Here is a 25,807-nt window from a genome sequence, read left to right as displayed (position 1 = left end):
GTTCTCGTATCTGGTCCAATTCCGATTGATGGCACAATGTTTCTCCAAACCCAATCAAATAATGTTACGCCGATTCATGTCGGTCATGTTAGACCCGTCAAACGAGTAAGTCGAATCACATGACCCGACCCAAACACCATTTAACCCGTTTATGACTCATTTATTATAATGTAAATCTAGTGACTCATACCGACTCGACCCATATTCCTAAAATACTTCATATTTGATCCTATCTAGGAAAATTTATACCCAAACTAAGATGAGAGTGTAGCGTGAGTGAGTGAGTGCGAAATTGAGTGAGAGCGAAAGAGAATGAAGAAAGAGTCTTAGGAGTGGGTTGTGTCTAAATAAATTATAAATAATTTATTACCCATTTACGATCCATTTAACACTTATATTATGTTTAAATCCATTTACTCAATACAATTAACACATATAACAACTCAGTCAATCATACTTGTGTTGAGAAATGGGTTTACGACTCATTTTGACGGATTCCACTGGTTTTGGTTTAGGTCAATTATCGCAGAGAGGGCACTGAGTCCGTGGATGTAGATGAAATCAATCGAATCTTCAATGTCCTCCGCTTTATTTGTTGCTTTGGCAAAACGAGTTGAGCTTTAACTAATTCCGTGCATGTGGGATTCATCGTAGTGCTCGGGCCTTCTCTTGAGAAGGCTAGAACATTATTGAGCAAACAATGCATCTGGTTGCCCTTGTTGAATAATGAAAAGTTCATCTCGTTTCATGTCCATTGGAATGAGTAGGAAAATGGTTCTTTTGAAAGCATGATTTTCATTAGGAAGGAACTCAACGAATGATATAGCTCGCTGTCAAAGACATTGAGACGCATGATGCCAAAAACAAAAAAAGCAAAAAAAAAAAAAAAAATCATAGGACTGACCATCCTCATGTATCATACAAAAATTTGGTCTTAAAACAGAAGCACTCCACCCAAAGTAGCACCGACAACAAACGAAGCCAATGCCCTTGAATCAAAACTATTGGCTCCTGCATCGGAGGCATCGACGGGGGAGCTGTCCGATCCAGATGGCTCATGCGATGGAGCCGCCGCTTCTTTCTTGGGTATCTCCGGCGGTGGAGCTGGTGCCGGCGACCCGAACATGGCCAACGGAAGCAGCACCTGATCGACCTGATAAATCGCCAGTTTGCTGTTACTAGTTATTGCGTTGTCGACTCTTGCGGCCACAATCCCGGTCGTTACATTCACTTGATTCCCCGATGTGGTCACGTTGAGCGGAAACTGGCCGTTGTCGCTGCTGCCAGCTTGGGTCCGTAGTGGGTTGCTGACGGTCTGGAACTGCGTGAGCGAGATGACGGAAGGGATGACGTGGAACTGCACCAGCTGGATCTTCTGCTGATCGGAGAGGATGTTCAGCGTGCCCGACTTGAGGCTAGAGAAGGCATTGTCGGTCGGCGCGAATAGAGTGAAGCCCTGGTTCGACTTCTTGTCGCTCAGCTGAGAGCTGAGTTGGTCGCCCACCAGAGTGCTCTTGAGCAGCCTAATGAAGATGGTGAACTGACCTGCCTTCTCGAGGATCGCGGTGATGTTGGTCGGGCTAGGGGACACTGTCGGAGCCGTCGCAGGAGCTTGGCCGGTGACGGGGGCGAGATGGAGGAGGAATACTATCGAGACGCAAGCAAATGGAAGTACTGTTTGACGCTTCATCATAGGAAAAGGATGGTTTCTAGCTAGTTTCTCGGGACGAAAGGGCGCTGAAGAAGAAGAACCGAAGAAATTCTGGGAGAGGAGGAAAGATTTCGGGTCGGAGCTCCGAGTATACTCCAATGGAGGCAGGTTGAGGGCTATATATTCATGCGGGACGACGGTACCCTGTCCATAAAATTAGGTGAAAGGGTTTATTGTTTGTAGTTAGGAGATGATTTTCATTGTAACCAACTTGCTTGGCAAAGACCGAAGAGTCAAGAAGTAGAGGTTGCTTGGCGGGGCAGGAATACAGCTGGGGTTGTGGGACTGACTGAGGGCGACGAAAATGGAGCGTGGAAATGAAAGGGAATGATGATAACTGAGTCAAGCGCCACGAGTTAGCCAACCTTTCGAGGAAGCTTGCGACTCAAGTTCTGACCACAACCTTCTGCTTTTGAATTGAGGATGATGGTGATTGGTGACCACAAACTGACGAGTCACTGTGGTTCCTTTGAACGGCAATTTCTTGCTTCTTGCTTCTTCTTCTTCTTCAATGGCGATAATCACTGATCGCATTAAGGAAACCGAGTTGGGAAGATGTACCGATCGGCGGTAGGTGCTGAGGGTGTTTAAAGAAGCTTTTTTTTGGCGTATTGATTTCCGTCGGTCAATAAGTGAAGTTGACAGGTTGGATTATGTAATGGAGAAGACGATGGTTTGAACCGGAAGCAACCCCATTTTGTAGGATATAGTACCTGTGAAAATGAGAAAAATGATCATGAACTATGATCTAGACATGACCACGGGCTGTGAACTGCCGGTTCCAGCTCATGAACCAGTGATTCCGATTCGTGGCCATGCTTGAACCGGAATCGAAATCGGCCCTTGAAGGGGCGGTCCCAGGTCCGGTTCGGAATCGCCGGTTCCAGCTCAACCCAATTTTGGGCCGTTTGGGGCAAAAAGAGCCGTTGGCACTTTTGCCCTTTTGTTTTTTTTTTTTTTTGTTCGGAACCGGTTCCGGACGGGTTCCAAATTTTTTTAAACCGTAGTCAGCCCGTGAGGGGCTGGGCCGGTTCCGGTTCAGAACCGGCAGTCCCGATCAAAGGACTAGTTCCGGTTATTCCACGGGCCGGTTCCGGGCCCAAACCGGCCCGTGGCCATGTCTACTATGGTCCAATGAGCAATATCATCCTTAGAATTTTAAATTTGTTTAATATGGTTCGTAAATTATTGATAAATATTCAATATGGTCCTTCATTTTCACATAACTTAGGACTAGTTTAAATATTTATCGATAACTCGAGGACTACAAAGTCGAGAGACAACATTAGACATTGGACTAAAGTACATGGACCTTTACTTTATAATAGATTGTATTATAGTATTAGAGAAGGTACCGCGATGTGATTTATATATTGCAACCCATTTCCACATAGTTAACACCATGAGAACATATAGTTTTATGCTTGAGTTACAATCAAAGTAAGATGCAAGGCATTTTGGAGGGCCAGGTACAACATCTACGGCTAGCTTCAGATACAACTTATTTCCAGAAAAGGAGTATCCAATTATGACGTTTTAGGGTGGGTCACTGCTTTTGAATTCTACGTATGAATCAAGGAATAAGTATCTTCTCTTCCATTCGTGTTCGGATGGATTTTTACTTTTTGCTTATATATAAAGGTTGAAGAAAACCCAGTCCCATGAACTGATTTGCATACTAATACGATAAGGAAGATAAAATCCATTGTCAAAGAAATTCCTTGTTTACACTTGGCTAACCATTCTGCTTTCAAAATTGTTGAAATAGATGCCTCAGATCTAGGTTACGGAGGAATTCTTGAACAAAAGAAAGATGATAAAGAGAAAGTTGTTCAATTCATTTCCAAACACTGGAATGAAACACAACAAAACCATTTTCTAATATCGGAATTCTTTATGGAGTTGAAATCATTATTCAAATAGACTCTGTTTGGCTCAAATTCCCTTTTGAGAATATTGACTTCAGGATCATCTTCCATTCGAGATAGAGTGGGTTTAGGAGATTCAGCATCCTGACTTTCTTGTTGATAGACAGTTCTAGAAATCCCTAATCTGGTGTCGATTCCACTCAAATTTAAAGGAGGAGCACTAGGATTGGTGTGTCATAATACAAGAGTATTGATACTACCTTGGCTGCTTACCGGTAAAGTAATAAGAGGAGGTAGGTTTGGATGAAAATCCACTAATCTTTTGGAGGAAGAACCATGGAATGAGGGATGAGATTGAATATCAAAAGATCTCCTGAAGAATTGTATGGTTACTCTTCCCTCGGGATGTTGGATTATATTTGTTGGATCATTATTCTGAACAATAGTTTAAGGGATAGGATTCTCAATTTCCCACTGTTCATGGAGTGTAATATCATTCCAACTAATGGATTTCGGAAGTATAGTATTGGAATGGGAAATATCAGTTTGTAAAAGGAGAGTTTCTCCTTTTGGAGTCCTATTTAAAACTTTACTATCGAAAGCAGAAGACATAGCTTTATAATGGACTTTATAAATGAGAGTTAAAGGTATTGAACCCTCGATTATATGATAATTATGGGTTTTGATCTGCAAGACGAGATTTGAGGATGTTCTTGTCTTTTAGAGATATGGAAAAATAAATTTGGGTAACAATCAAAGTGGATAGGACCACTGCAGAGACTTGTCTTTACAGTTCCAAGTATGGAATCTTCATAGCTTAAGAGTCTTGCGTCTCTTAATACTAGAAGTATGGAAGAGTTCAAACCTTCTTTGATGGGAGGTTTGATACCCCGTCTGGACCATTCCTCTGTGTAGGTAATGGTAATTTTTTTTTTTAATGTTTTTTAGATGATTCTTTATTTAAAAGTTGAATTATGGAATAAGAATAGGAAAAAGGAATATCTCTTTCTTTAGTAGAAATTATGTAATCATTTGTTTTCCAGATCTTTGTAAATCTAGACTGTTCATATATATGATCGCATTGATTTTTTGGAATTTTCCAATTTTATACTGATTTATTGAAAACTTCTATAGTTATTTCTTCTCTATGTAAAGATGTGAAACAAAAATCAATATTGTTATTCCCAGAATATTTTGAAATTGGGATATGATTATCAACTTGGCAAAACAAAAGGACGCTTTTTTTTTTTGTTTTTGAAAAAGTATAGACAAATAGGTTCGCAGAAGGGGCGAGCAAGTTCAACTCAGTGATTGAATTGATCCGGCCTTACCCAACCAGTTTTAGGATGGTTCTAGGAAGAATCGGTCTCGTCTTCTTCTAAGTTCCAAACCTTGGAACTGAAAAATTACCAACAAATCGGACTGCACTAGGTGTGAGCAAATGGGTTGGTTTAACCGGTTCGGTTCAACTCGGGAACCAATTTGAACCGACCTTACACAACTTGGTTTCTTCAAGAAAGAACCGACCCTGCTCCTAGTTTCGAACCTTGGAATCGGCCTTTAACCAATTCAGAACCCATGACCTTCAGCTTGAAGTAGGCACCCAAAATCACTCAATATCAAGACTTTACTAGTCATAGTTTAAAGAAATAATGTACAAAGTCAATTATGTGACTTTTACAAAGCTAACCTGGTTATAGAACCAGAAACCGGCCGATTTGATCCCGGATAAGTTCTAAGCATAGTTGGTTCGGTCCTCCGTTCCAATTTTTCAATTTGCAGTACCCGTTGTGTAGGTTCCATATTCCGATCTCGAAATCAACCAACCCCGAAACCGATCACCCTTAATTCCCATGGTTTAGGCTAAGAGTCGTAACTATCAGATCGTTTTCCAATAACAAAACCCTCAAAAAAGACTAGAGTACTCAAGTGGTGATCTTAACTTGGAGATGAGTCTCCACTCATGAACCAGTTCATAAGTTATATGGTGTTCCGAAAAAATAGAAGCAAAACCTTATTTATACAATAGAAAATTATTGATATGCTGCTCACACTGATTTATGTTGGCAATATCATTTTTGGCTATCCTAACGAGCTTCTATGTAAGACTTTGCCAAAATAGTATAGAATAAATTTGAAATGAATATGGGGAATGAGCTAACTTTGCGAAAATGACAACACAAGTCCCATAATTTTTGTACAGCACTTATTTAGCTCCCACCAAACATTGCATCAGAAAAAAAAAAACTTGAAAATTTAAAGAGATAAAAGCTATAAGAATAAAAAAAAGGAAAAAAGAAAAAAATTAAAATTAAAAAAAAATAATTCAAGCAAAAAAAAAAGGAAAAGACTTCTTCGCCGGTGAAGTTGCAATCGCTCCCGACATCCCACCGGCATATTTCGAGTGGAGGGTGGCCGTTTATCGAGTAATACATTTGATGGTTCTGATTTTAGTTCATATAGCCAAATCTTTTGTATGGAGAAACAAGAGGATTTTTGTCGACTGAAAAGCTTTCTTGCACAGCAAAAATGGAGGATCTGCATCATGTGAGCACACAAGATCCTATCCCTGGCTGGAGGTGAAAACTCTTCTCGGATACTTCGTTTTGATTATCGAAAGTATCGTGTCGAGCTTTGCTTATTTCCTTCCATCTTAGATCATCGATCACTGCGGAAATATTTGGAGATGTCGTGATCGATTCTCCGTCAGTTCATCGACGAAACTAAAATAGGCTAGTCCTATCATACTTAGGACCGCCGAATGCAGAGTTTAATTGAGTTTCTGCAGGCTGGCTTTGTAGTAGATGTGCAGGTATGTGGAACGCACCTCCGCCGCGATTCAAGCCCTTTACACCGTCTGTGTGAAGATGTACCAACGTCATCGAAGGAAAGAAATAGATTCCCGCGTCGCTAAGGCGATCGATTTCCTCGGGAGCATTCAATTACTGAGTACCAAAAAAAAAATCGTAGATTTATTATATTTATGCCAATTCAATTCTAAATCTTTTAATTGGGCAGATTTAGTCTTAAACATTTTGCATTTGCCAATGGGTTGACCCGACCAATTTGAGCCGAAAATTGCTGACATGAACACCGACCATTCTTCGTGAAAAGGCTTGGTTGACATCAACATCTTATGTATATTTTTTTATTGAAATTCTTTTTTAATTCCTTTTTTTTTTCCTTCCATTTGGGCTGGCAAGGGCCTGCAAGCCCTCGATGGCTACTGGCGAGGCCACGAAGTCTCTCGGCACATCTAGGCAAGGGCCATCTCTCCCGAGGCCAGCGAACGAGGCTACGAGGGTTTGCTTGCCCTACTTCGGTGGCCAATGACCCTTGTCAATCAAAATGAAAGGAAAAGAGAAAAAAAATTCAAATTGATTATGAATTAATTCCAATTTTGTCTAGATAAATTGTCTTGATTAAGAAATTATTTCTCAAAATATTTAAGTATCTATCATCATAAATTTTCTGATTCTCCGATCAGCCACCCAAATTTTTAGTTTAACATATTAGTCATCTAACTTGGAGAAAATACAAATTTGCTTTTTGGTACACTTTTTCCTGTAATTTATCTAACCTAAATAACCCACTAATTTAAACTTAAAATCATAAATAACACTGCTAAAAGAGCTCTTTTATCCCTGCAAATGTACGAAATTGGGCCTAAACATACCAATTTGGGGTTTTTTGTGATATTAATCCACTTTGATGGAAACTAATTGAGGATAAATTTATCACAGATGCACCAATTTGAGGTTTTTCGTGGTCTAAAACTTAGTTTAGAGTAAATTTATCACATATGTACTAGTTCGGGAGCTCTTTGTGGTCAAAAATTAGCTTTGGATAAATTTGTCGCATGTGTATTAATTTAAGGTTTTTCGTGATACTACCTATGAAACTTAATACCAGATTTTAAATTAAATGAGTAAACATCAACCGACCAAGTTTAAGAATGCCAAGCATATCAATCTAACTTGGTTACGTTTGGCGATCAAGATGAAACTCGGGATATAATAAAATTCATCATATCAAGTGTTTGATGCATGCTTAAGACAGGATAAAGTAGGATATAAGATGGACAAAACACAGATAAAATCACCCTATAGGGAATGTGGGATAAAGGTGGATACGATTTTTAATATCCATAATATCAATGTTATTTTCTCAAATAAAAAACCTTTTATATTAATAAAATTAAATTTATATTCTAACATAAATTATATTTGAATTCAAACATATAAATTCAAAATAAAAAAAAACAACAATTTTGTTTTTATTTATTTCAATTGCTATTTGTATATTGGAATTTAATTGAGATTTATAATTAGGTATTTCAGTATTATAGGTATATTTGTATAGTATACTATTCAATAATTTTTTTAAAAAAATAAAAATTAAAAATAGAGGCTAAAAAATAAAAAAAAGATAAGCAAATAAAACTGAAGTAGGTAAAAATTTCATGAGAGATTCTTACCATCTCCGTTTGTGGAATTTTTAGGACCATTAAATATATGATTTATATCAAACAATGGATATTATAGGATGTGAAGATATATGACTTTACTGCTGTAATTTACCAAACAATGGATATTATATAACATCCCTTTAATTTAATATCTTATCCTATTCGATCCTAAGCGTAGCTTTAGTCCGTAGAGGTTACACTTACTTTGAGTAGAATACACAAACAAACATAGTCTTCATCACCTTGAAAGCAAATCAAACAACCTAAGAATTGACAACTATCTACCTTTCAAAACAAAACCTATTTTGATGAGCACACTTGTATGGAATTACTTGTTTGGATTTCAACTTAGTGAACATAATGTATGACAACCGTTGATCTTGTGGGGTCTCACATATGGAACCCACAAATTCAATGGTTTTAACCTATCTGATCCGGTGGATTTCGACAAAAGTGTGCCACAACATGGTTACTTGGTTAGGATATTACTTGAGTGATATCGACGATTTTCCTTACTAGAAAATTTGACGTGGCATTTTACAAGTTGTGGTGAAATTCATCAATAGTTATAGTAGTTAAAGTAATTGATTTATATAAACGAAATTAATAAACGTCTTATGAAAGTTATTGGCACCGAGGATTCCTTATCTGTGATGAATAAATTCCCCTTGAAATGAGTGAAAAAAGGTATTTCGTTTATTTCACAAAAAATAAATAATTAAAAAAATATTTTTCGTAAAATGATCATTCATGTTGCTTAATATATTTACTCAAATAAAACCATTTTCAATATCGACAATAATTTATGTTTAAATTTCTTTATGATCAATGCAATTTTTTTTATGTTCATCCATATTTCTAAATAATACGGGTAGTCATATATCTTCTAAATCATCAATTTTTTTACTAAATAAACGCACCCTAAATTGGATTGATTCCGCATGTCGAAGCATCATGCGGCTGTGGTGTGTCGTTTGCCTCCGTGGGGGAAGGAGGTCAAAAGTGTAGACTAATATGGATTCTCAATATCGCTTTTTACAAAATTGCAGCATCGGAGCCTATATTCCAGCAAACTCATGGTCTCAAACTTCAAAAATTTGGTGCAAGACTTCCAAGTTTTGTTAGATATTTACGAAATCCTAACATGGATCTCATATGAGATGCATACAAAATAACATGTGGTCTACTCATTCATCCCTACTTAGCATTCAGGAGAGAACGTCATTCATCAGAAAACAAAACTACAGCTTGAGGAGAACCTCTAGGAAAACTCAACAACTTGTCGGAAAATTCCTTTAGTTCCTCGGCTGCCATGGAACAATCATTCGGCCCTGTACAGATGACAAGCTTCTGTAAAACCAGTGCCTTACGGAGTAAGAATTGCACTATTTGAATCGCATGATCCTTCGTTATGTCGCCGGATATTTTGACAATTCTGAGGCTGTCGGTAAGACATCCAAAAGAGCCATCTTGTGAATCCCAGTAGTTCCCTTCACGAATGTTGTACAAAGGCAGCCAATCTTCTTGGGCCTGGAAAGCCAGAGCAGACAGTTGCATGAGAAATTGCACGTACGTGGAATAGCATGTAGAGCACAAATTCAAATGGGGATAAATGTACTCACAACAATGGAAGGCACTTCGCCTGGGATGATGTGTATATCTAGCATTTCCAAGCAAAGGGAGCTTCTCAATAATTTCGCTATTCCGGGGAGGTGCCATTTGGTCAGCATTGTCCTAAGAATTAAGTGCTGCCAACTGTTGGATGGGCAAGGCAAGTTTGTCGACTCCCATACCGTGAGAAACTGACAGTAACAGTGACATAAAAGACGTAAAAATCATCCCAATCAGTCCATAAAATTTCTCTTGCAGAAATGAGAAACGATAACTGAGATGATACTCCAAAGCTTATCACATACTTCAGCAAGGAAGAGAAAAGTGGGGAACTGCTTAGAAATTGGAAAGGACACCAGCATGTTTTGACTCTCCACCAATCTAAGAACCATAGCTTCCCTGCTTAGAATATCATATATTACTAATTTGTTTCCCTTATGTACATTATTACATCAAGAATCCATGTTAAAGTGGCATCATCCAGGGCTCTAACAGCCACAAGGAACGGACTTCAGTTACAACATCAGCAACAGCAAGCTTTCTTTCTTCACATCAAAGAAGAATAAAGCAACCAATAGCTGCAGCATGGATCATTCAAGCGATGCTTTTGGTTTTCACTGAAGTAGCACAATCCCAAAACCAAGGGAAAGCTCATAAATGCACTGGCACAGTTTGAATAAGGTTGACAGCCATCGACCAGCCATGGCTACATTGATTCAGCAAAAGAGAGAGAGGCCACACCATGGATGACGCCATGAAAAGCAAAGCCATAATTCTTGGCATTTCTTGAAAGAACCTTACTACCTCCACTGTCCCACTAAAAAATGGAAAAGGAGAGAGAGAGAGAGAGAGAGAGAGAGAAGGGGCGACAAAGCTAGAAAGAACCCCTTGATCTTGGGGGTGTGTGGTGGGGCTTTTAATCTTGAGACTTGACTTAAGATCTCAGTAAGTGATAGGATCAACAACAGCGACAACTAGCCTGATTTCCAAAGGAGAACAATATATCGATTTACAAGCAGATCCTCTTTTATGCAAACGAGGAAAGGAAGGTCAACTCACAAGAATTGCTTGGTGATGCATTGTAAGTACTTTCACCTGATGGAGCTCCTCCAGAATCTTTAGGACATCATAATATTCCATATGTTCACTCGTGAAACAATCATAGCAATCTACGGATGCATCTTGCAGAGATGATAGGTTCTCAAGTTCCAGAAGCTCAATCCATCCAGAGATGTCTAGTGATTTGATATTTGGACAGGCAACTTTAACACTTGGCTCAGCACACCCAGGTGGAGCAATCATCACACTCTTAAGTTTGTGGGAAGCACAATTTAGTTCACGCAGGCCATGACAATCCAGAACAGTCAAGCTTTCGAGCTCTGGACTCCCATCTAAAAAATTCATGATTGGAACATCATTCAAATCGATTTCCTTAAGATACAATACTTTAAGTGCCCTCATGACAATTTTCGCAGATGAATTCACGTCGCAGCTCACCAACTTCAATTCAGTTAAGAAGCTGCTCTGGAGCACAAAACCAGGCAATTCATATTTAGTCGGGCTGAGAGAGCCGCATGCCATAAAATCCAAATCAAGGATCTTGGCATTCCTATTTACCGCAAATTCAATCCAACGAGTGACCTCACCTGCATATGTCAAACGAGCCCCACAAGTCCTAATCATGATGCTCTGCTCCTCGGGCTCAAGAGACATCAGTTCATCCACAAGGTGGTATATCGAAAACTCGAAACGAAGGCGGAATTTGCAAATCTTGGGACCTCGGTGAAGCGCAAGCGCGCGGCGAACAAACTCCGCAAACCTTAACAGGCCGCACCCTTCGTAACCGCATAGCAAATTGTCCGAGCAATCGTGGAACAGGCACCAATCAAAGTCCAGATTGTAAATCGAAGTCCAGAGGCCGCCAAAGCTGGGGATGATTAGGGTTCTCACCGCATCCCTAGTGGGTAAAAGCGAGAGGATGTGAATCAAAATGGAATCGGGCAAATCCTTGATCCTGTCCACTTGTTGCTCGTTTTCCACAACGCCCTTTGCCTTGTTCCTCCTACTGATTCCATAATCCTCATCAAGATCACGCCTTTGTTCCATCCCAACGCGATCAAGAAAGAACTGGAACCAGCTTAATCACAAATGCATTCGCAACGAATTCCGTGGGCCGAAGATTAAACTGAAAAGCAAGCGTAATTACTCACAGTGGGTGTTCGCGCAATTGAACCCAAGAGCGGCGGACAGAGCAAGAAAGCAGGAAAAAGCGTAATCCTGTTCACAGTCCTCACTTTCACTCCATCGCTCGCTGAGAATTCCGTGGATGATGATAAATGCAGTCGGCGAGAACAGAATGTGCAAAAAAAACTCAACAGAATTGCTGATCGAATTGAATCGATTCAGTTCATTTTGGTTTGTTTCGATTAACCGAATCAAAACTGAAAATCTTTTTTTTTTTTTGTATTTATTTTTCCATTTTTGTTGGCTGAGTGACGTAGAGGCAGTTCTTCCTTTGCCTTCTTCTCCTCCTTCTCCTTTGCCTTCTTCTCCTCTCGCCGGCCACCGCGAGGTTTGGCTCGGTTCTTCCACCGGCAAGCCCTCGCCGACAGGCTGGCGGGGCTTGCCGGCCCTCAGCCATCAAAAAATTAAAAAGGAAAAGAAAAGGAAAAAAATACAAATAAAATTAAAAAAGAAAAAATTGAAAATCGAACCGAACTGAACTCTTCGTGGTAATCTCACCATGAGTTTAGATACATATGGGAAAGTATGGTATTAGAAAGTAAGAAAAAACACAATCACTTTCACGGCCCAATACCAAAAAACACTCCCAACTTTGGAATATGTCACAATTAGATCCCAAAAAAAAAAATATTTACCTTATAAAAAATATTCAATTTTTACTTTTATTCCAATTCTACTGGCCTAATACTTAAAAAAAAAACTCTAATTTTAGCATTTGTCCCAATTATATCCAAAATATTTTTTGTTTTATAAAAAACTCCAACTTTTATTTTTGTCCCACTTCTACTATCTTTAGTCTTCCGTCCATAATCACTGTTGGTTAATCCTATGTGGCATTTTCACATCGTTAATGAATTACACCTCAGAAAGGCTGACATGACAAAAAACCCTCCAACTTCTCTTTTGTTGTTGACTTCTCCTGCACAATCTCGGGAGATACATAGCCACTCAAGATGGTGCGTTTCGGATTCTCTCCAACGCTCAACAACCCAAAGAACGGCTAGATGTTGAGATATTATTATTTGGACGAACGATCTCAAGTCTTATCGTCCTTGAAACCCGCCGTTTCCGTATTTCCCAGATTCATTAGTAAGTACAATCGAAAAATTCAAACCACGTAGGATTAATTAATGATGATTGTGGAAGGAAGATTGACGGCGGTAGAATTGGTACAAAAGTAAAATTTAGGGGTTTTTTATGAGATAAAATTTTTTTTTTGATATAATTGGGACATATGCTAAAGTTGGGATTTTTTTTTTATATTAGATTGGAAGAATTGAGACAAAAGTAAAAGTTAAAGATTTCTTATGACATTAATTTTTTTGATATAATTGGAACATATGTTAAAGTTGGTTTTTTTTTTTTTTTTGGGCCTCCTTTTCACATTTCTTAATTTACTTCCTCGATAGGAATTCTCTCATCCATCGTTACATATAGGCAGTGACAATTTGATCACTTAAGTAATTTATTAATAATCTAACCATGAGTTTTGATACCGGCAGGAAGCCACCTATAATAGGAAATAAAAAGAAAAAAAAGCATCGTCCTCTTCACATTTTTTATTTTACTTCCTTGCTAAGAATTCTGTTGTAGATACAACTAGCGATAAAAAAAAAATATATTTATCATTTTTTTACTATTCGATCGCTTAAGTAAGTTATAAGTAATCTAATCATGTGTTTTTGATATGGACAAGAAACCTCGTGTGTGATAGAAAACAGAAAAAAGCATCGTCCTCTTCACATTTCTTACTTTACTTCCTCACTGAGAACTATGTTGTATGCCAAAGATCCAAGTAAACGATCAAAGGATGTGTTCTTGTCGTTCCGCCACAATTCGATCACTTATGTAAGTTATTGGATCAAATATATTGCATCGTACTCCTCTATCAATTTCCCATCTAAGAATACAAATTTATTGAGAACATCGAAAGACCTCTTACCTCAATAATATCATGACAGAAACATCGTCATAACGTATCGTTGGACATGCAGCACATCCTACCAAATTCAGTTGAGGGTGTTAGCCAGGAAAAGATCAAATATCCATATACCTTTTTATTGATTATCTCCTGATACTCCGCAAGGCATCGACACAATCCTTCTCGATTCTTGTAGAGACAAGTGTGACAATGGCCCTGTTTGGTTCAACATTTGGCCAATAGACTTTGAGAAAATACAAATATCTTTGGACTAAATGCATTTTTTAAAATACAAGTAGTGTTTGGTAAAGTGTATTTTAAAAACACATTTGGAAAGCAACTTTGACGTAAATGTTGTTTGGTGAAAAATGAACTTTGTAAAATATTTTTTCTTTTTAAAAAAAAGGCGGCGGCAGTGATAGGCGCGGGCGGCAATCGGCGGTAGCAGCGACGACCAGCAGAGGCGGCGGCGACCGATGGCCGGCGGCCAATGGGCGATGGCGGTGGGCAGCGGGGGCAAGCGAAGGTGGCAAAATTAAAATAAAAAAAAATAGTTATATTTCACAAAAGTCATTTAGCCCAAAGTACCTCTAGAGGTACTTTGGGTTAAAGGACTTTGGTGAGCATTTGATATGCAATTGCATCTCCCCAAAATGAGCCAACAAATGAACGAAACACCATTTGCATTTGGCCAAGGGACTTTAGAGCCCCAATGCTCATTTGGAATCTTGAACCAAATAGGGCTAATATACTGAAATGCATCCGACTATTAAAAACAACGGGACCTCGTGTGAGTTTCCATGTGATTCAAAGGTATAAATGCATTCGAGCAAGTTAATTAATGTAAAACGAAAGAAGAAATGGGGAATTTTAATATATTTCGATATATTGATAAGAGTACATGGAGAGCCTATTTATAAGCTTTATTAGAAGACTGTTTAAGAAAATAACAGAAACATAATATCAAATATAATCAATCAAGGATTTGCAATATCAAAGGAGATATATGTATAATCTTGATTCATGTGTACAATAAACTAAATATCTTTATATCGCTAACAGAGCACTTGATCACCCTCACTAAACAGTTTCTCGATATTCGACACATATTTAACCCATCTCACTTCTCCGGTTTGAATCTCTGCTTCTCTTTGTGTGAGAAAAATAAGAAGAAGAAAACGGCTCAACAGAAGCTCCAAAACTACGTTGACACCATGAAGAACGAGATGATGGCTCTCATATCTTCTTCTACCTAGCATCTGTCTTTTCGCTAGATCAGTCGGCTGCACATTTCGATACGATGTCGTTTGCCTCGTAAAGAAGCAATCGTCCTTTTTGTTACAATCTGTCTAGGGTAATACTGGATGGAGAGTATGAGGAGACCAGGAAAGTACAGATCAGCACAAATCTTCCAAATTTCATGGTGGATCTCATCAACTCTTTCTTGCACAATGGTGACAACATCATGAGAGGAATAGCCGACCTCGTGTAAACTTCGATTTTTTTTCGACTTGTGATGGTGTATTTGATCGTTTTCAGGACTGAAAGATACGTGAATTTTACTAAAGTCACTATTGCTGCTCATCTGATCAAATAAGGTGGCAAGAGGTAACAAGTCAGTTTTCATTGGTATTTAGTCATGTTAATATAGCATGCTGCATTAGGGAAGTTCATATACTTGTAATTAACCCCGAGATCAATCGCGTTAGAATTATAAACTTGCATGAAGACCGACCAGTGGCCCATGTCCGCATTTATCGGAAAAACCAAATAACGTAGATTTGCATATTTAGATTTTATTATGAATTAATTCCAATTTTGTCTAGATAAATTGTCTTGATTAAGCAATTATTTCTCAAAATATTTATGTATCTATCATCATAAATTTTCTGATTCTGCGATCAGCCCCCCAAATTTTTAGTTTAACATATTAGTCATCTAACTTGGTGACAGTACAAATTTGCCCCTAAAGTTTCAAAACTAGTTATTTTGGTACACTGTTTCCTTTAATTGATCCAACCTAATAACCCACTAATTAAAACTTAAAATCATAAATAACACTGTTAAAAGAGCTCTCCTATCCCTGCAAATCTACAAAATTGCGCCTAAACATACTAATTTGAGGTTATTCACCCATTTTAATGAAAACTAATTGAGGATAAATTTGTCACAAGTGTACCGGTTTGAAGTTTTTGATTGTCTAAAACTTAGTTTGGAGTAAAATTATCACAGATGTACTAATTTGAGGGATTTTTTTTGTGGTAAAAAAATTAGTTTATGGTCAATTTATCACATGTGTATTGGTTTGGGGTTTTTCATAATATTAACCCTTAAACTTAATACCATATTCTAAATTAAATGAGTAGACATCAACCTACCAAGTTTAAGAATGCCAAGCATATCAATGTAACTTGGTTATGTTTGGTAGTCGGGATGAAGCTCGAGATATAATAAAATTCATCATATCAAGTGTTTGGTGCATGCTCAAGACAGGACAAAGCATAATATAAAAGGGATACAATGCTGATAAATCACCCCATGGGAGAGATGGGATAAAGATGAAAATGATTTCTAATAACAAAAAAGTTATTTTTCTTGAATAACAAACCTCTTATATTAATAAAATTAAATTTATATTCTAACTTAAATTTTATTGAATAGTAAACTATGCATACACACCTATAATGTTGAAATACCTAATTATAAATCTCAATATAATTCCAATATACAAATAGCTAAAAAATAAAAAGATAAGCAAATAAGAATGAAGTAGGTAAGAATGTCATGAGAGATTCTTACCATCGCCGTTTGTGGAAATTTTAGGATCATTAAATATATAATTTATATCAAACAATGGACAGTATAGGATGTGAAGATATATAACTTTATTACTGTAATTTACCAAACAATGGATACCATATGACATCCCTTAATTTAATATCCTATCCTATTCGGTTCTAAGCCTAGCTTTAGTCCCTAAAGTTTACGCTTACTTTCAGTAGAATACACAAACAAACATAGTCTTCATCACCTTGAAAGCAAATCAAACAACATAAAGGCTGCGTTTGGTCATCGGGATTTCTGGTCATGATAGGATTGGATAGAATAGGATAAGAAATCTAGGGATTTGGTCATATCCTATCCACTGTTTGGTGAATCATGGATTTAAAATCGAATATTCTCATATCCTATCATATCATGCATTTGGTAGAAACTGTATATTAATATAAAGGACATATATGCCCCTACGTGATGCTCATGAAATATTCCGATCTTATTACTATAAAAATAACGTTCTCATATACAAAAAAACTTGAAAATATACACATTTTATTAGATTTTCAAACCTCTTTGCAAAAAAATAAAAATAAAAAAAATGAAAATAGAAACAAATGAGACAAGAAAGTTGTCATCATTCTAAAAGTTAGTTTTTATATGACGGATAAAAGAAACCCTATCCGACCTTATCCTACCCCCTCCCCTCGGATTTTTTTATCTAGGTTACATCCCCTCTATATCCAACATTATACTATCCAGGACACCTACCAAACACGGGATAGAATAAAACATATCCTATTCCGAGTTTTATACGGACGACCAAACGCAGCCAAAGAATTAACGACTATCTACCTTTCAAAACAAAACATATTTTGATGACCGCACTTGTATGGAATTTCTTGTTTGGATTTTGATTCAATGAACGTAATGTATGACAACCGTTGATCTTATGGGGTCTCACTTATGAAACCCTCAAATACAATGATTTTAACCTGTATGGTCTAGTGGATTTCGACAAAAGTGTGCCGTAACATGGTTTCGATATTACTTGAGTGATATCGGCGATTTTCCTTATTGAAAAATTTGACGTGGCATTTTACAACTTGTGATAAAATTTATCAATAGTAATAGCAGCTAAAGTAATTGATTTATATAACAAAAATAATAAGCGTCTTACGAAAGCTAACGACTCCAATGATTTCTTACCCGGTGCTAAATAAATTCTCCTCGAAATAGACTACGTTTGTTTCATGGAAAACAAATAAGTGGAAAAAGATATTCCGTAAAATGATCGCTCATATCGCTTGATATATTTAGTCAAATAAAACTATTTTTAATATCAACAATAATTTATATCTAAACATCTTCGCGGTCAATCCATTCTTTTTTTTTTTTTTTTACGTTCGTCCATTTTTCAAAATAATACAAGCAATTTTTTTATCTTCTAAATCATCAATTTTTTTACTAAATAAACGCACCATAAATTGGATTGATTCCGCGTCGAAGCATCATGCGGCTGTGGTGCGTCGCTTGTTACAAAATTGCAGCATCGGAGCCTATATTCCAGCAAACGTATGGTCTCAAACTTCAAAAAATTAGTGCAAGACTTCCAAGTTTTGTTAGATGTTCACGAAATCCTAACATGCATCTCATATGAGATGCATACAAAATAACATGTGGTCTACTAATTCATCCCTACTTAGCATTCAGGAGAGAACGTCATTCATCAGAAAACAAAACTACAGCTTGAGGAGAACCTCTAGGAAAACTCAACAACTTGTCGGAAAATTCCTTTAGTTCCTCGGCTGCCATGGAACAATCATTCGGCCCTGTACAGATGACAAGCTTCTGTAAAACCAGTGCCTTACGGAGTAAGAATTGCACTATTTGAATTGCACGATCCTTCGTTATGTCGCCGGATATTCTGACAATTCTGAGGCTGTCGGTAAGACATCCAAAAGAGCCATCTTGTGAATCCCAGTAGTTCCCTTCACGAATGTTGTACAAAGGCAGCCAATCTTCTTGGGCCTGGAAAACCAGAGCAGACAGTTGCATGAGAAATTGCACATACCTGGAATAGCAAGTATAGCACAACTTCAAATGGGGATAAATGTGCTCACAACAATGGAAGGCACTTCGCCTGGGATGATGTGTATATCTAGCATTTCCAAGCTAGGGGAGCTTCTCAATAATTTCGCTATTCCGGGGAGGTGCCATTTGGTCAGCATTGTCCTAAGAATTAAGTGCTGCCAACTGTTGGATGGGCAAGGCAAGTTTGTCGACTCCCATACCGTGAGAAACTGACATAGTAACAGTGACATAAAAGACGTAAAAATCATCCCAATCAGTCCATAAAATTTCTCTTGCAGAAATGAGAAACGATAACTGAGATGATACTCCAAAGCTTATCACATACTTCAGCGAGGAAGAGAAAAGTGGGGAACTGCTTTGAAATTGGAAAGGACACCAGCATGTTTTGACTCTCCACCAATTTAAGAACCATTGCTTCCCGGCTTAGAATATCATATATTACTAATTTGTTTCCCTCATGTACATTATTACATCAAGAATCCATGTTAAAATGGCATCATCCAGTGCTCTAACAGCCACAAGGAATGGACTTCAGTTACAACATCAGCAACAGCAAGCTTTCTTTCTTCACATCAAAGAAGAATAAAGCAGCCAATAGCTGCTGCATGGATCATTCAAGCAATGCTTTTGGTTCATACTGAAGTAGCACAATCCCAAAACCAAGGTAAAGCTCATAAATGTACTGGCACAGTTTGAATAAGGTTGACCGCCATCAACCAGCCATGGCTACATCGATTCAGCAAAAGAGAGAAAGGCCACACCATGGATGACCCCATGAAAAGCAAATCCCATAATTCTTGGCATTTCTTGAAGGAACCTTACTACCTCCACCGTCCCACTAAAAATTGGAAAAGGACAGAGAGAGAGAGAAGGGTCGACAAAGCTAAAAATAACCCCATGATCTTGGGGGTGTGTGGTGGGGCTTTTCATCTTGAGATGTGATTTAAGATCTCAGCATGTAATAGGATCAACAACAGCGAAAACTAGCCTGATTTCCAGGGGAAAACAAAAATAAATATCGATTTACAAGCAAATCATCTTTTATGCAAACGAGGAAAGGAAGGTCAACTCACAAGAATTGCTCGGTCATGCATTGTAAGTACTTTCACCTGATGGAGCTCCTCCAGAATCTTTTGGACAGCAAAATAGTCCAGATGTTCACTCATGAAACAATCATAGCAATCTACAGATGCATCTTGCAGAGATGATAGGTTCTCTAGTTCCAGAAGCTCAACCCATCCAGAGATGGCTAGTGATTTGATATTTGGACAGGCAACTTTAACTTCTGGCTCATCACAACCAGGTGGAGCAATCATCACACTCCTAAGCTTGTGGGAACCACAATTTAGTTCACGCAGGCCATGACAATCCAGAACAGTCAAGCTCTCGAGCTCAGGACTCCCATCTATAAAATTCATGATTGGAACATCATTCAAAGCGATTTCCTTAAGATACAACACTTTAAGTGCCCTCATGACAATTTTCGCGGATGAATTCACGTCGCAGCTCACCAACTTCAATTCAGTTAAGAAGCTGCTCTGGAGAACAAAACCAGGCAATTCATATTTAGTCGAGCTGAGAGAGCCGCATGCCAGAAAATCCAAATCAAGGATCTTGGCATTCCTGCTCACCGCAAATTCAATCCAACGAGTGACCTCACCTGCATATGTGAAACGAGCTCCCCCAGCCCCAATCATGACGCCCTGCTCCTCGGGCTCGAGAGACATCAGTTCATCCAGTAGGTGGTATATCGAAAACTCGAAACGAAGGCAGAATTTGCAAATCTTGGGACCTCGGTGAAACGCGAGCGTGTGGCGAACATACTCCGCGAACCTTAACAGGCCGCACCCTTCGCGAGTGTACAGCAAATTGTTCGAGCAATCGTGGAACAGGCACCAATCAAAGTCCAGATTGTAAATCGAAGCCCAGAGGCCGCCAAAGCTGGGGATGATTAGGGTTCTCACCGCATCCCTAGTGGGTAAAAGCGAGAGGATGTGAATCAAAATGGAATCGGGCAAATCCTTGATCCTGTCCACTTGTTGCTCGTTTTCCACAACACCCTTTGCCTTGTTCCTCCTACTGATTCCATAATCCTCATCAAGATCACGCCTTTGTTCCATCCCAACGCGATCAAGAAAGAACTGGAACCAGCTTAATCACAAATGCATTCGCAACGAATTCCGTGGGCCGAGGATTAAACTGAAAAGCAAGCGCAATTACTCACAGTGGGTGTTCGCGCAATTGAACCCAAGCGAGGCGGGCAGAGCAAGAAAGCAGGAAAAAAGCTTAATCCTGTTCACAGTTCTCACTTTTACTCCATCGCTCGCTGAGAATTCCGTGGATGATGATAAATGCAGTCGGCAAGAACAGAATGTGCAAAAAACTCAACAGAATTACTGATCGAATTGAATCGATTCAGTTCATTTTGGTTTGTTTCGATTAACCGAATCAAAACTGAAAAGTGAAAACCCCTTTTTATTTTTATTTTTTTGGTTTTTGTTTTTCCATTTTTGTTGGCTGAGTGACGTAGAGGCAGTTCTTCCTTTGCATTCTTCTTCTCCTTCGCCAGATCTGGCCTCTCGACGGCCACCGGCAGATTTGGTTCGGTTCTTCCACCGCGAGGTGATTGTCGCCACCTCTGATTGGATATCTTTCCTGTGCCTTCTCCTCCTTTTCTCTTTCTGCGAGTGGTGCAGTGAGCGACCGAGTGGGCCAGTGAGAACTGACCCGGCTCGTTTTGCTCCTCGCTTCTTCGCTTTTGCTTTGCGACTCTTTTATCCGCAACGACGATGTTCTCTCCATGGCCAAATCGACCGAGGCGAGGGCTGGCGATGCCCTCGTCTTCGTCTGCGAGGGGGCTGCGAACCCTCGCCTGCGGCCATCGCCTACAGGCTGGTGGGGTTGCCGGCCCTTAGCCATCAAAAAACTAAAATAGAAAATAAAATAAAATAAAAATTGAAAATTGAAAATCAAATCGAATCAAACTAGATTTTGGGTTCAGTTCATATTCAGTTCAGAACGAGATTTAGCTCGATTCAAACTTACATCTTAATGGTTCGGTTCGGTTCGGTTTGAATCGAACCGAACCGAACCGAATCATTGACACCCCTAATTTTTTTCATGGCAATTTCATTACTTAAGCAAAGTTATTAACAATCTAACCGCCAATTTGATAAAGACAACAAACATTGTATCATAGAAAATAGAAAAAAGCATAGTGCTCTTCACATTTCTTATTTTACTTCTTGGCTAAGAATTACAGTAAGTGATCAAAAAATATGTTTTATCATTCCGTGACGCCTCTACTCCCAGCAGAGCATCATCGTGTTCACATTTCTGAAGTCTTCATGTTCATGGTAATCTCACCATGAGTTTAGATACGGATGGGAAAGGATGGGAAAGGATGGTATTAGAAAGTAGGAAAAAACACCATTTCTTTCATGGCCCAATACTCAAAAAGACTCCTAACTTTGGAATATGTTTCGATCATATCCAAAACTTTCATTATCTCATAAAAAAAATTTTAACTTTTACTTTTATCTCCATTCTACCGGTCTCATACAAAAAAAAAATCTCAACTTTAGCATTTGTCCTAATTATATGCAAAACGTATTTTTGTCTCATAAAAGGTCCTCAACTTTTACTTCTATCTCATTTCTACCACCGTTAACCTTTTGTCCATAGTCGTTGTTGATTAATCCTACGTGACATTTCCACGTCATTAATAAATTACACATCAACAAAGCCGACATGAAAGAACTCTCCAACTACTTCCCCTAAGCATTGCCGGGAGATATAGAGCCATTCAAGAAGGCGTCTTTCGAATTCTTCCCAGTATTCAATAGCCCAAAAAACAACTAGACATGGAGATTTAATTCTCTGGACGAACCATCTCAAATCTCGTCGCCCACGAAACCCGCTATTTCCGTATTTCGAAGATTCATTGGTAAGTTTAGTGAGAAAATTTAAGTTAGGTAGGATTAATTAACGGTGATTATAGACGGAAAACCGACGGTGGTAGAATTCATACAAAAGTAGATACAATCAATACATATGCTAAAGTTGGGATTTTTTTTCTGGTATTAGGTCGGCAGAATTGGGATAAATGTAAAATTTGAGGGTTCTTTTATGACATAAAAAAAGAGTTTTGGAAAGTTGGGATAATTTTTTTTTTTTTTGGGATATTGGGCCTCCTTTTCACATTTCTTAGTTTACTTCCTCGGTAGGAATTCTCCCGTCCGCGTTAAATACAATCCGTGACAATTCGATCACTAATATAAGTTATTGATAATGTAACCATGAGTTTTGATACCGACAGAAAACCTCCTATAATCGGAAATAGAAAAAAGCATCGTCCTCTTCACATTTCTTAGTTTACTTCCTGGGAAAGAATTCTGTTGTAGATACGGTTAGCGATCAAAAAATGTGTATTTATCATTTTGTGATAGTTCGGTCGCTTAAGTAAGTTTTAAGTAATCAAATCTTGAGTTTTGATATCAACAGGAAATCTCATGCGATAGAAAATAGAAACAAGAATCGTCATCTTCATATATTATATGTATACCATAGACCCAGCCAATAATCAAAAGATGTGTTCTTATCCTTCCGCGACAATTCGATCATAGACGTAAGTTATTGGATCAAATCTATTGCATTGTACTCATCTATCAATTTCCCATCTAACAATACAAATGGTGACCGAATGATGCGGCCAAACCAACGAGATTGTAGAAAAATCCCACCGTTCAAATTTATTGATACCATCGAAAGACCTCTTGCCTCGATAATATTATGACAGAAACATCGTTTAGACAATTAATACTGTAAAAATAAAAATACTCACACTAGTTAATTCCTTCTTGAGATACAAGGACCGTTTCACTAAAAATTAGTGAAATACCTTTCGCCGAAAGAAGATCTTTGGGTTTTCGGAAACGAAATTATGCTGATAGAATACATAAGTTTGTGGTGATGACGTGGATCAATCATTATCGTAAGTCGCTAGCTGTATACTTTGGTCACCGATAATTATCATGTTTATCGTCAAATGTCTCCTTTATCGATAACTAGCCGATAACCAAACCATCCTTAACACCAAGTTCTATGTCTCCATTCAAATCAGGCTTGAAGACTTGGTATTAGCAACAAAGACAGAAAATCTTTTGTGCCTTTGAAAGCATGTTGATCTTATCAAATAAACGGGGAAAAATGGCACAAATAATTCCGAAACTTTTAACTCAATATACAATATTATCCTTGAACTAGCCCATTATACAATATGGTCCCCGACCTTTTAATATGTTCAATGCGATCCCTAAATTTGTGCTACACATTCAATTTAATCCATGAACTATATAAAAGTTTTCAATGTTGTCCCTGGTATTAAATTAATGGAAGGATAACATTGAACATGTTCATATAATTTAAGAACTATATCGAATATGTACCGAAAGTCTATGCATCACAATGAACAAATTAAAAAGCTCAGAGACCACATTGCAATTGAACTACGGTTCATGAATCACGTTCAACTAAATAAAAAATTCAAAAATTACATTGCACGTGTGCCGGTGGGCGGCTCGGGTGACGCGTGCCATGCTCATGCTACTCTCAAATCACTTGGTTGTTGGAAAAACTTCCTTTATTATAACAAAACAATCAAATGCTAGTCGGGCGTGCATAACTATTAATAGAATAGCCCATGTCAATATGAAGTTTGAGTGAGTCAATCCATTTCAGGCTTCAACATTGACCTAACATACGAAATAGAACGTGCTCGAAATCTTGCCCCAAACTATTGAGGCCACGAAATTTCTGATCGGGTTGGGGTCGGGTCGGACATGACAAGTTTTGGGCATTCGTTTCTTTGCCCTACTAATTTATACTTCGTGCGATGCATAATTTAAACACGGAACGAAAAAGTTCTGGAAATAAAAGGTCGAATTAGGGAAATGCAGTGCCATGTGGCGTTCAGCAATCATGTCGAGGTTTTTGCTCTTGGAAGTTTGACGCGGAAATTAAGACTCCGTTTATTTTGCAAAAAATGGATAATTGAGAACGCCCCTGTGTTGACGCCTAAATTTTGACTAATCTATTTTTTGCATAAAAATTAGAACTAATTTTAGTTCTAAACAAAAATCATCTCACATATTCATTTAGCATTGGCATATAATTTGAGCTTAATTTAACAAAGGCCTGGACTAGGCATTGGGTGAAAAAATGCACCAAGAAGATTTGAGCTTGAAAGAAATATTTTCTCGGGGACCGTATTGCAAATACTTAGAACTTCAGGGACGGTATTACAAATACTTGAAACTTCAGGGACTATATTGCAAATACTCAAAACTTCAGGGATTGTATTACAAATACCAAAAGGAGATGGAGAAAGGAAGATGGTGAAGAGAAGATAAAAAAGAGAAGATAATGAAAGGAGGATGGTGAATAGAAGATGAAGAAGAGAAGATGAAACTGGAAGGTGAGGAAATGAAGATGAAGAAGAGATGAAAATGGAAGATGAGGAAATGAAGGATGAAAAACTTTGCCTATAAAAGAAGAAGAGTTCTTGAAGAGAAGAGAGTTTTGGGAGGGGAAAAGAATTGAGAGAGTTTTTTAGGGGAATTCTAAGAGAGGAAAAAGAGAGTTCTTGAGAAAAACTAGAAGAAAAAATTCGAGAGTGAAGAAAAGAGCTTTAGTCGAGCATCATCTTCGACGAGTCCCGACACATTCTTCGCCTCTTGCCACCCAACATCGCCACTGCTTGCCATTTTCGACGACAGCCACGTTCTTCCAGCTTCGAGCTTCGAGATCTTAAACGAAACTATAACGTGTACGTGAGTAAGATTTTGTGTAATAGAAGGTAATCTTCTCCATCTCGATCTACAAAGATGTAATCGTTTGGTTTAAACATTTGTTTGTTTATTTTAGATATGCCACGTGTTCCAAAGTTTAGCATTATTACATGTTAATTTATTTTTATGAATACTCATGACTGGCTGCATTTTCTTTCTTTCTAAATCATCCATGGTATATATCGCATAAAGTTCAATGTCTTACATTCTCATAAGAAAAAAAAAAAGGAAAAAACCAAAAAACTGCACCTTTGAGTTTCAAGTAAA

At 38.1% G+C, this 25,807-nt stretch overlaps 3 protein-coding genes across 3 annotated transcripts; all 3 read right to left on the bottom strand.

Moving 5' to 3' along the window:
* Positions 1-778: 778 nt before the first annotated feature.
* On the bottom strand, positions 779-1,801 carry LOC115735158 (fasciclin-like arabinogalactan protein 11). The gene has a single exon (XM_030666270.2). It carries the CDS (start codon positions 1,691-1,693, stop codon positions 935-937), a length of 759 nt encoding a protein of 252 aa, XP_030522130.1. The 5' UTR covers positions 1,694-1,801; the 3' UTR covers positions 779-934.
* Positions 1,802-9,180: 7,379 nt separating this feature from the next.
* On the bottom strand, positions 9,181-11,972 carry LOC115735025 (putative F-box protein At1g49610). The gene is made up of 3 exons (XM_030666068.2): positions 10,718-11,972; positions 9,670-9,849; positions 9,181-9,577 (listed from the first exon to the last, which is right to left on the bottom strand). The coding sequence occupies exons 1-3, from the start codon at positions 11,762-11,764 to the stop codon at positions 9,269-9,271; spliced, it is 1,536 nt and encodes a 511-aa protein (XP_030521928.1). The 5' UTR covers positions 11,765-11,972; the 3' UTR covers positions 9,181-9,268.
* Positions 11,973-18,232: 6,260 nt separating this feature from the next.
* LOC115735014 (F-box/LRR-repeat protein At5g02910-like) lies at positions 18,233-20,967 on the bottom strand. Its single transcript, XM_030666054.2, has 3 exons — positions 19,766-20,967; positions 18,722-18,901; positions 18,233-18,629 (listed from the first exon to the last, which is right to left on the bottom strand). Exons 1-3 carry the CDS (start codon positions 20,810-20,812, stop codon positions 18,321-18,323), a joined length of 1,536 nt encoding a protein of 511 aa, XP_030521914.2. The 5' UTR covers positions 20,813-20,967; the 3' UTR covers positions 18,233-18,320.
* Positions 20,968-25,807: the final 4,840 nt, after the last annotated feature.

Source organism: Rhodamnia argentea, chromosome 10 (genome assembly GCF_020921035.1).
Source record: "Rhodamnia argentea isolate NSW1041297 chromosome 10, ASM2092103v1, whole genome shotgun sequence".
Taxonomy (NCBI): Eukaryota; Viridiplantae; Streptophyta; class Magnoliopsida; order Myrtales; family Myrtaceae; genus Rhodamnia; species Rhodamnia argentea.
The sequence above is the reverse complement of the archived record's forward strand: the minus strand, read 5'-3'. Positions and strand labels throughout refer to the sequence as shown.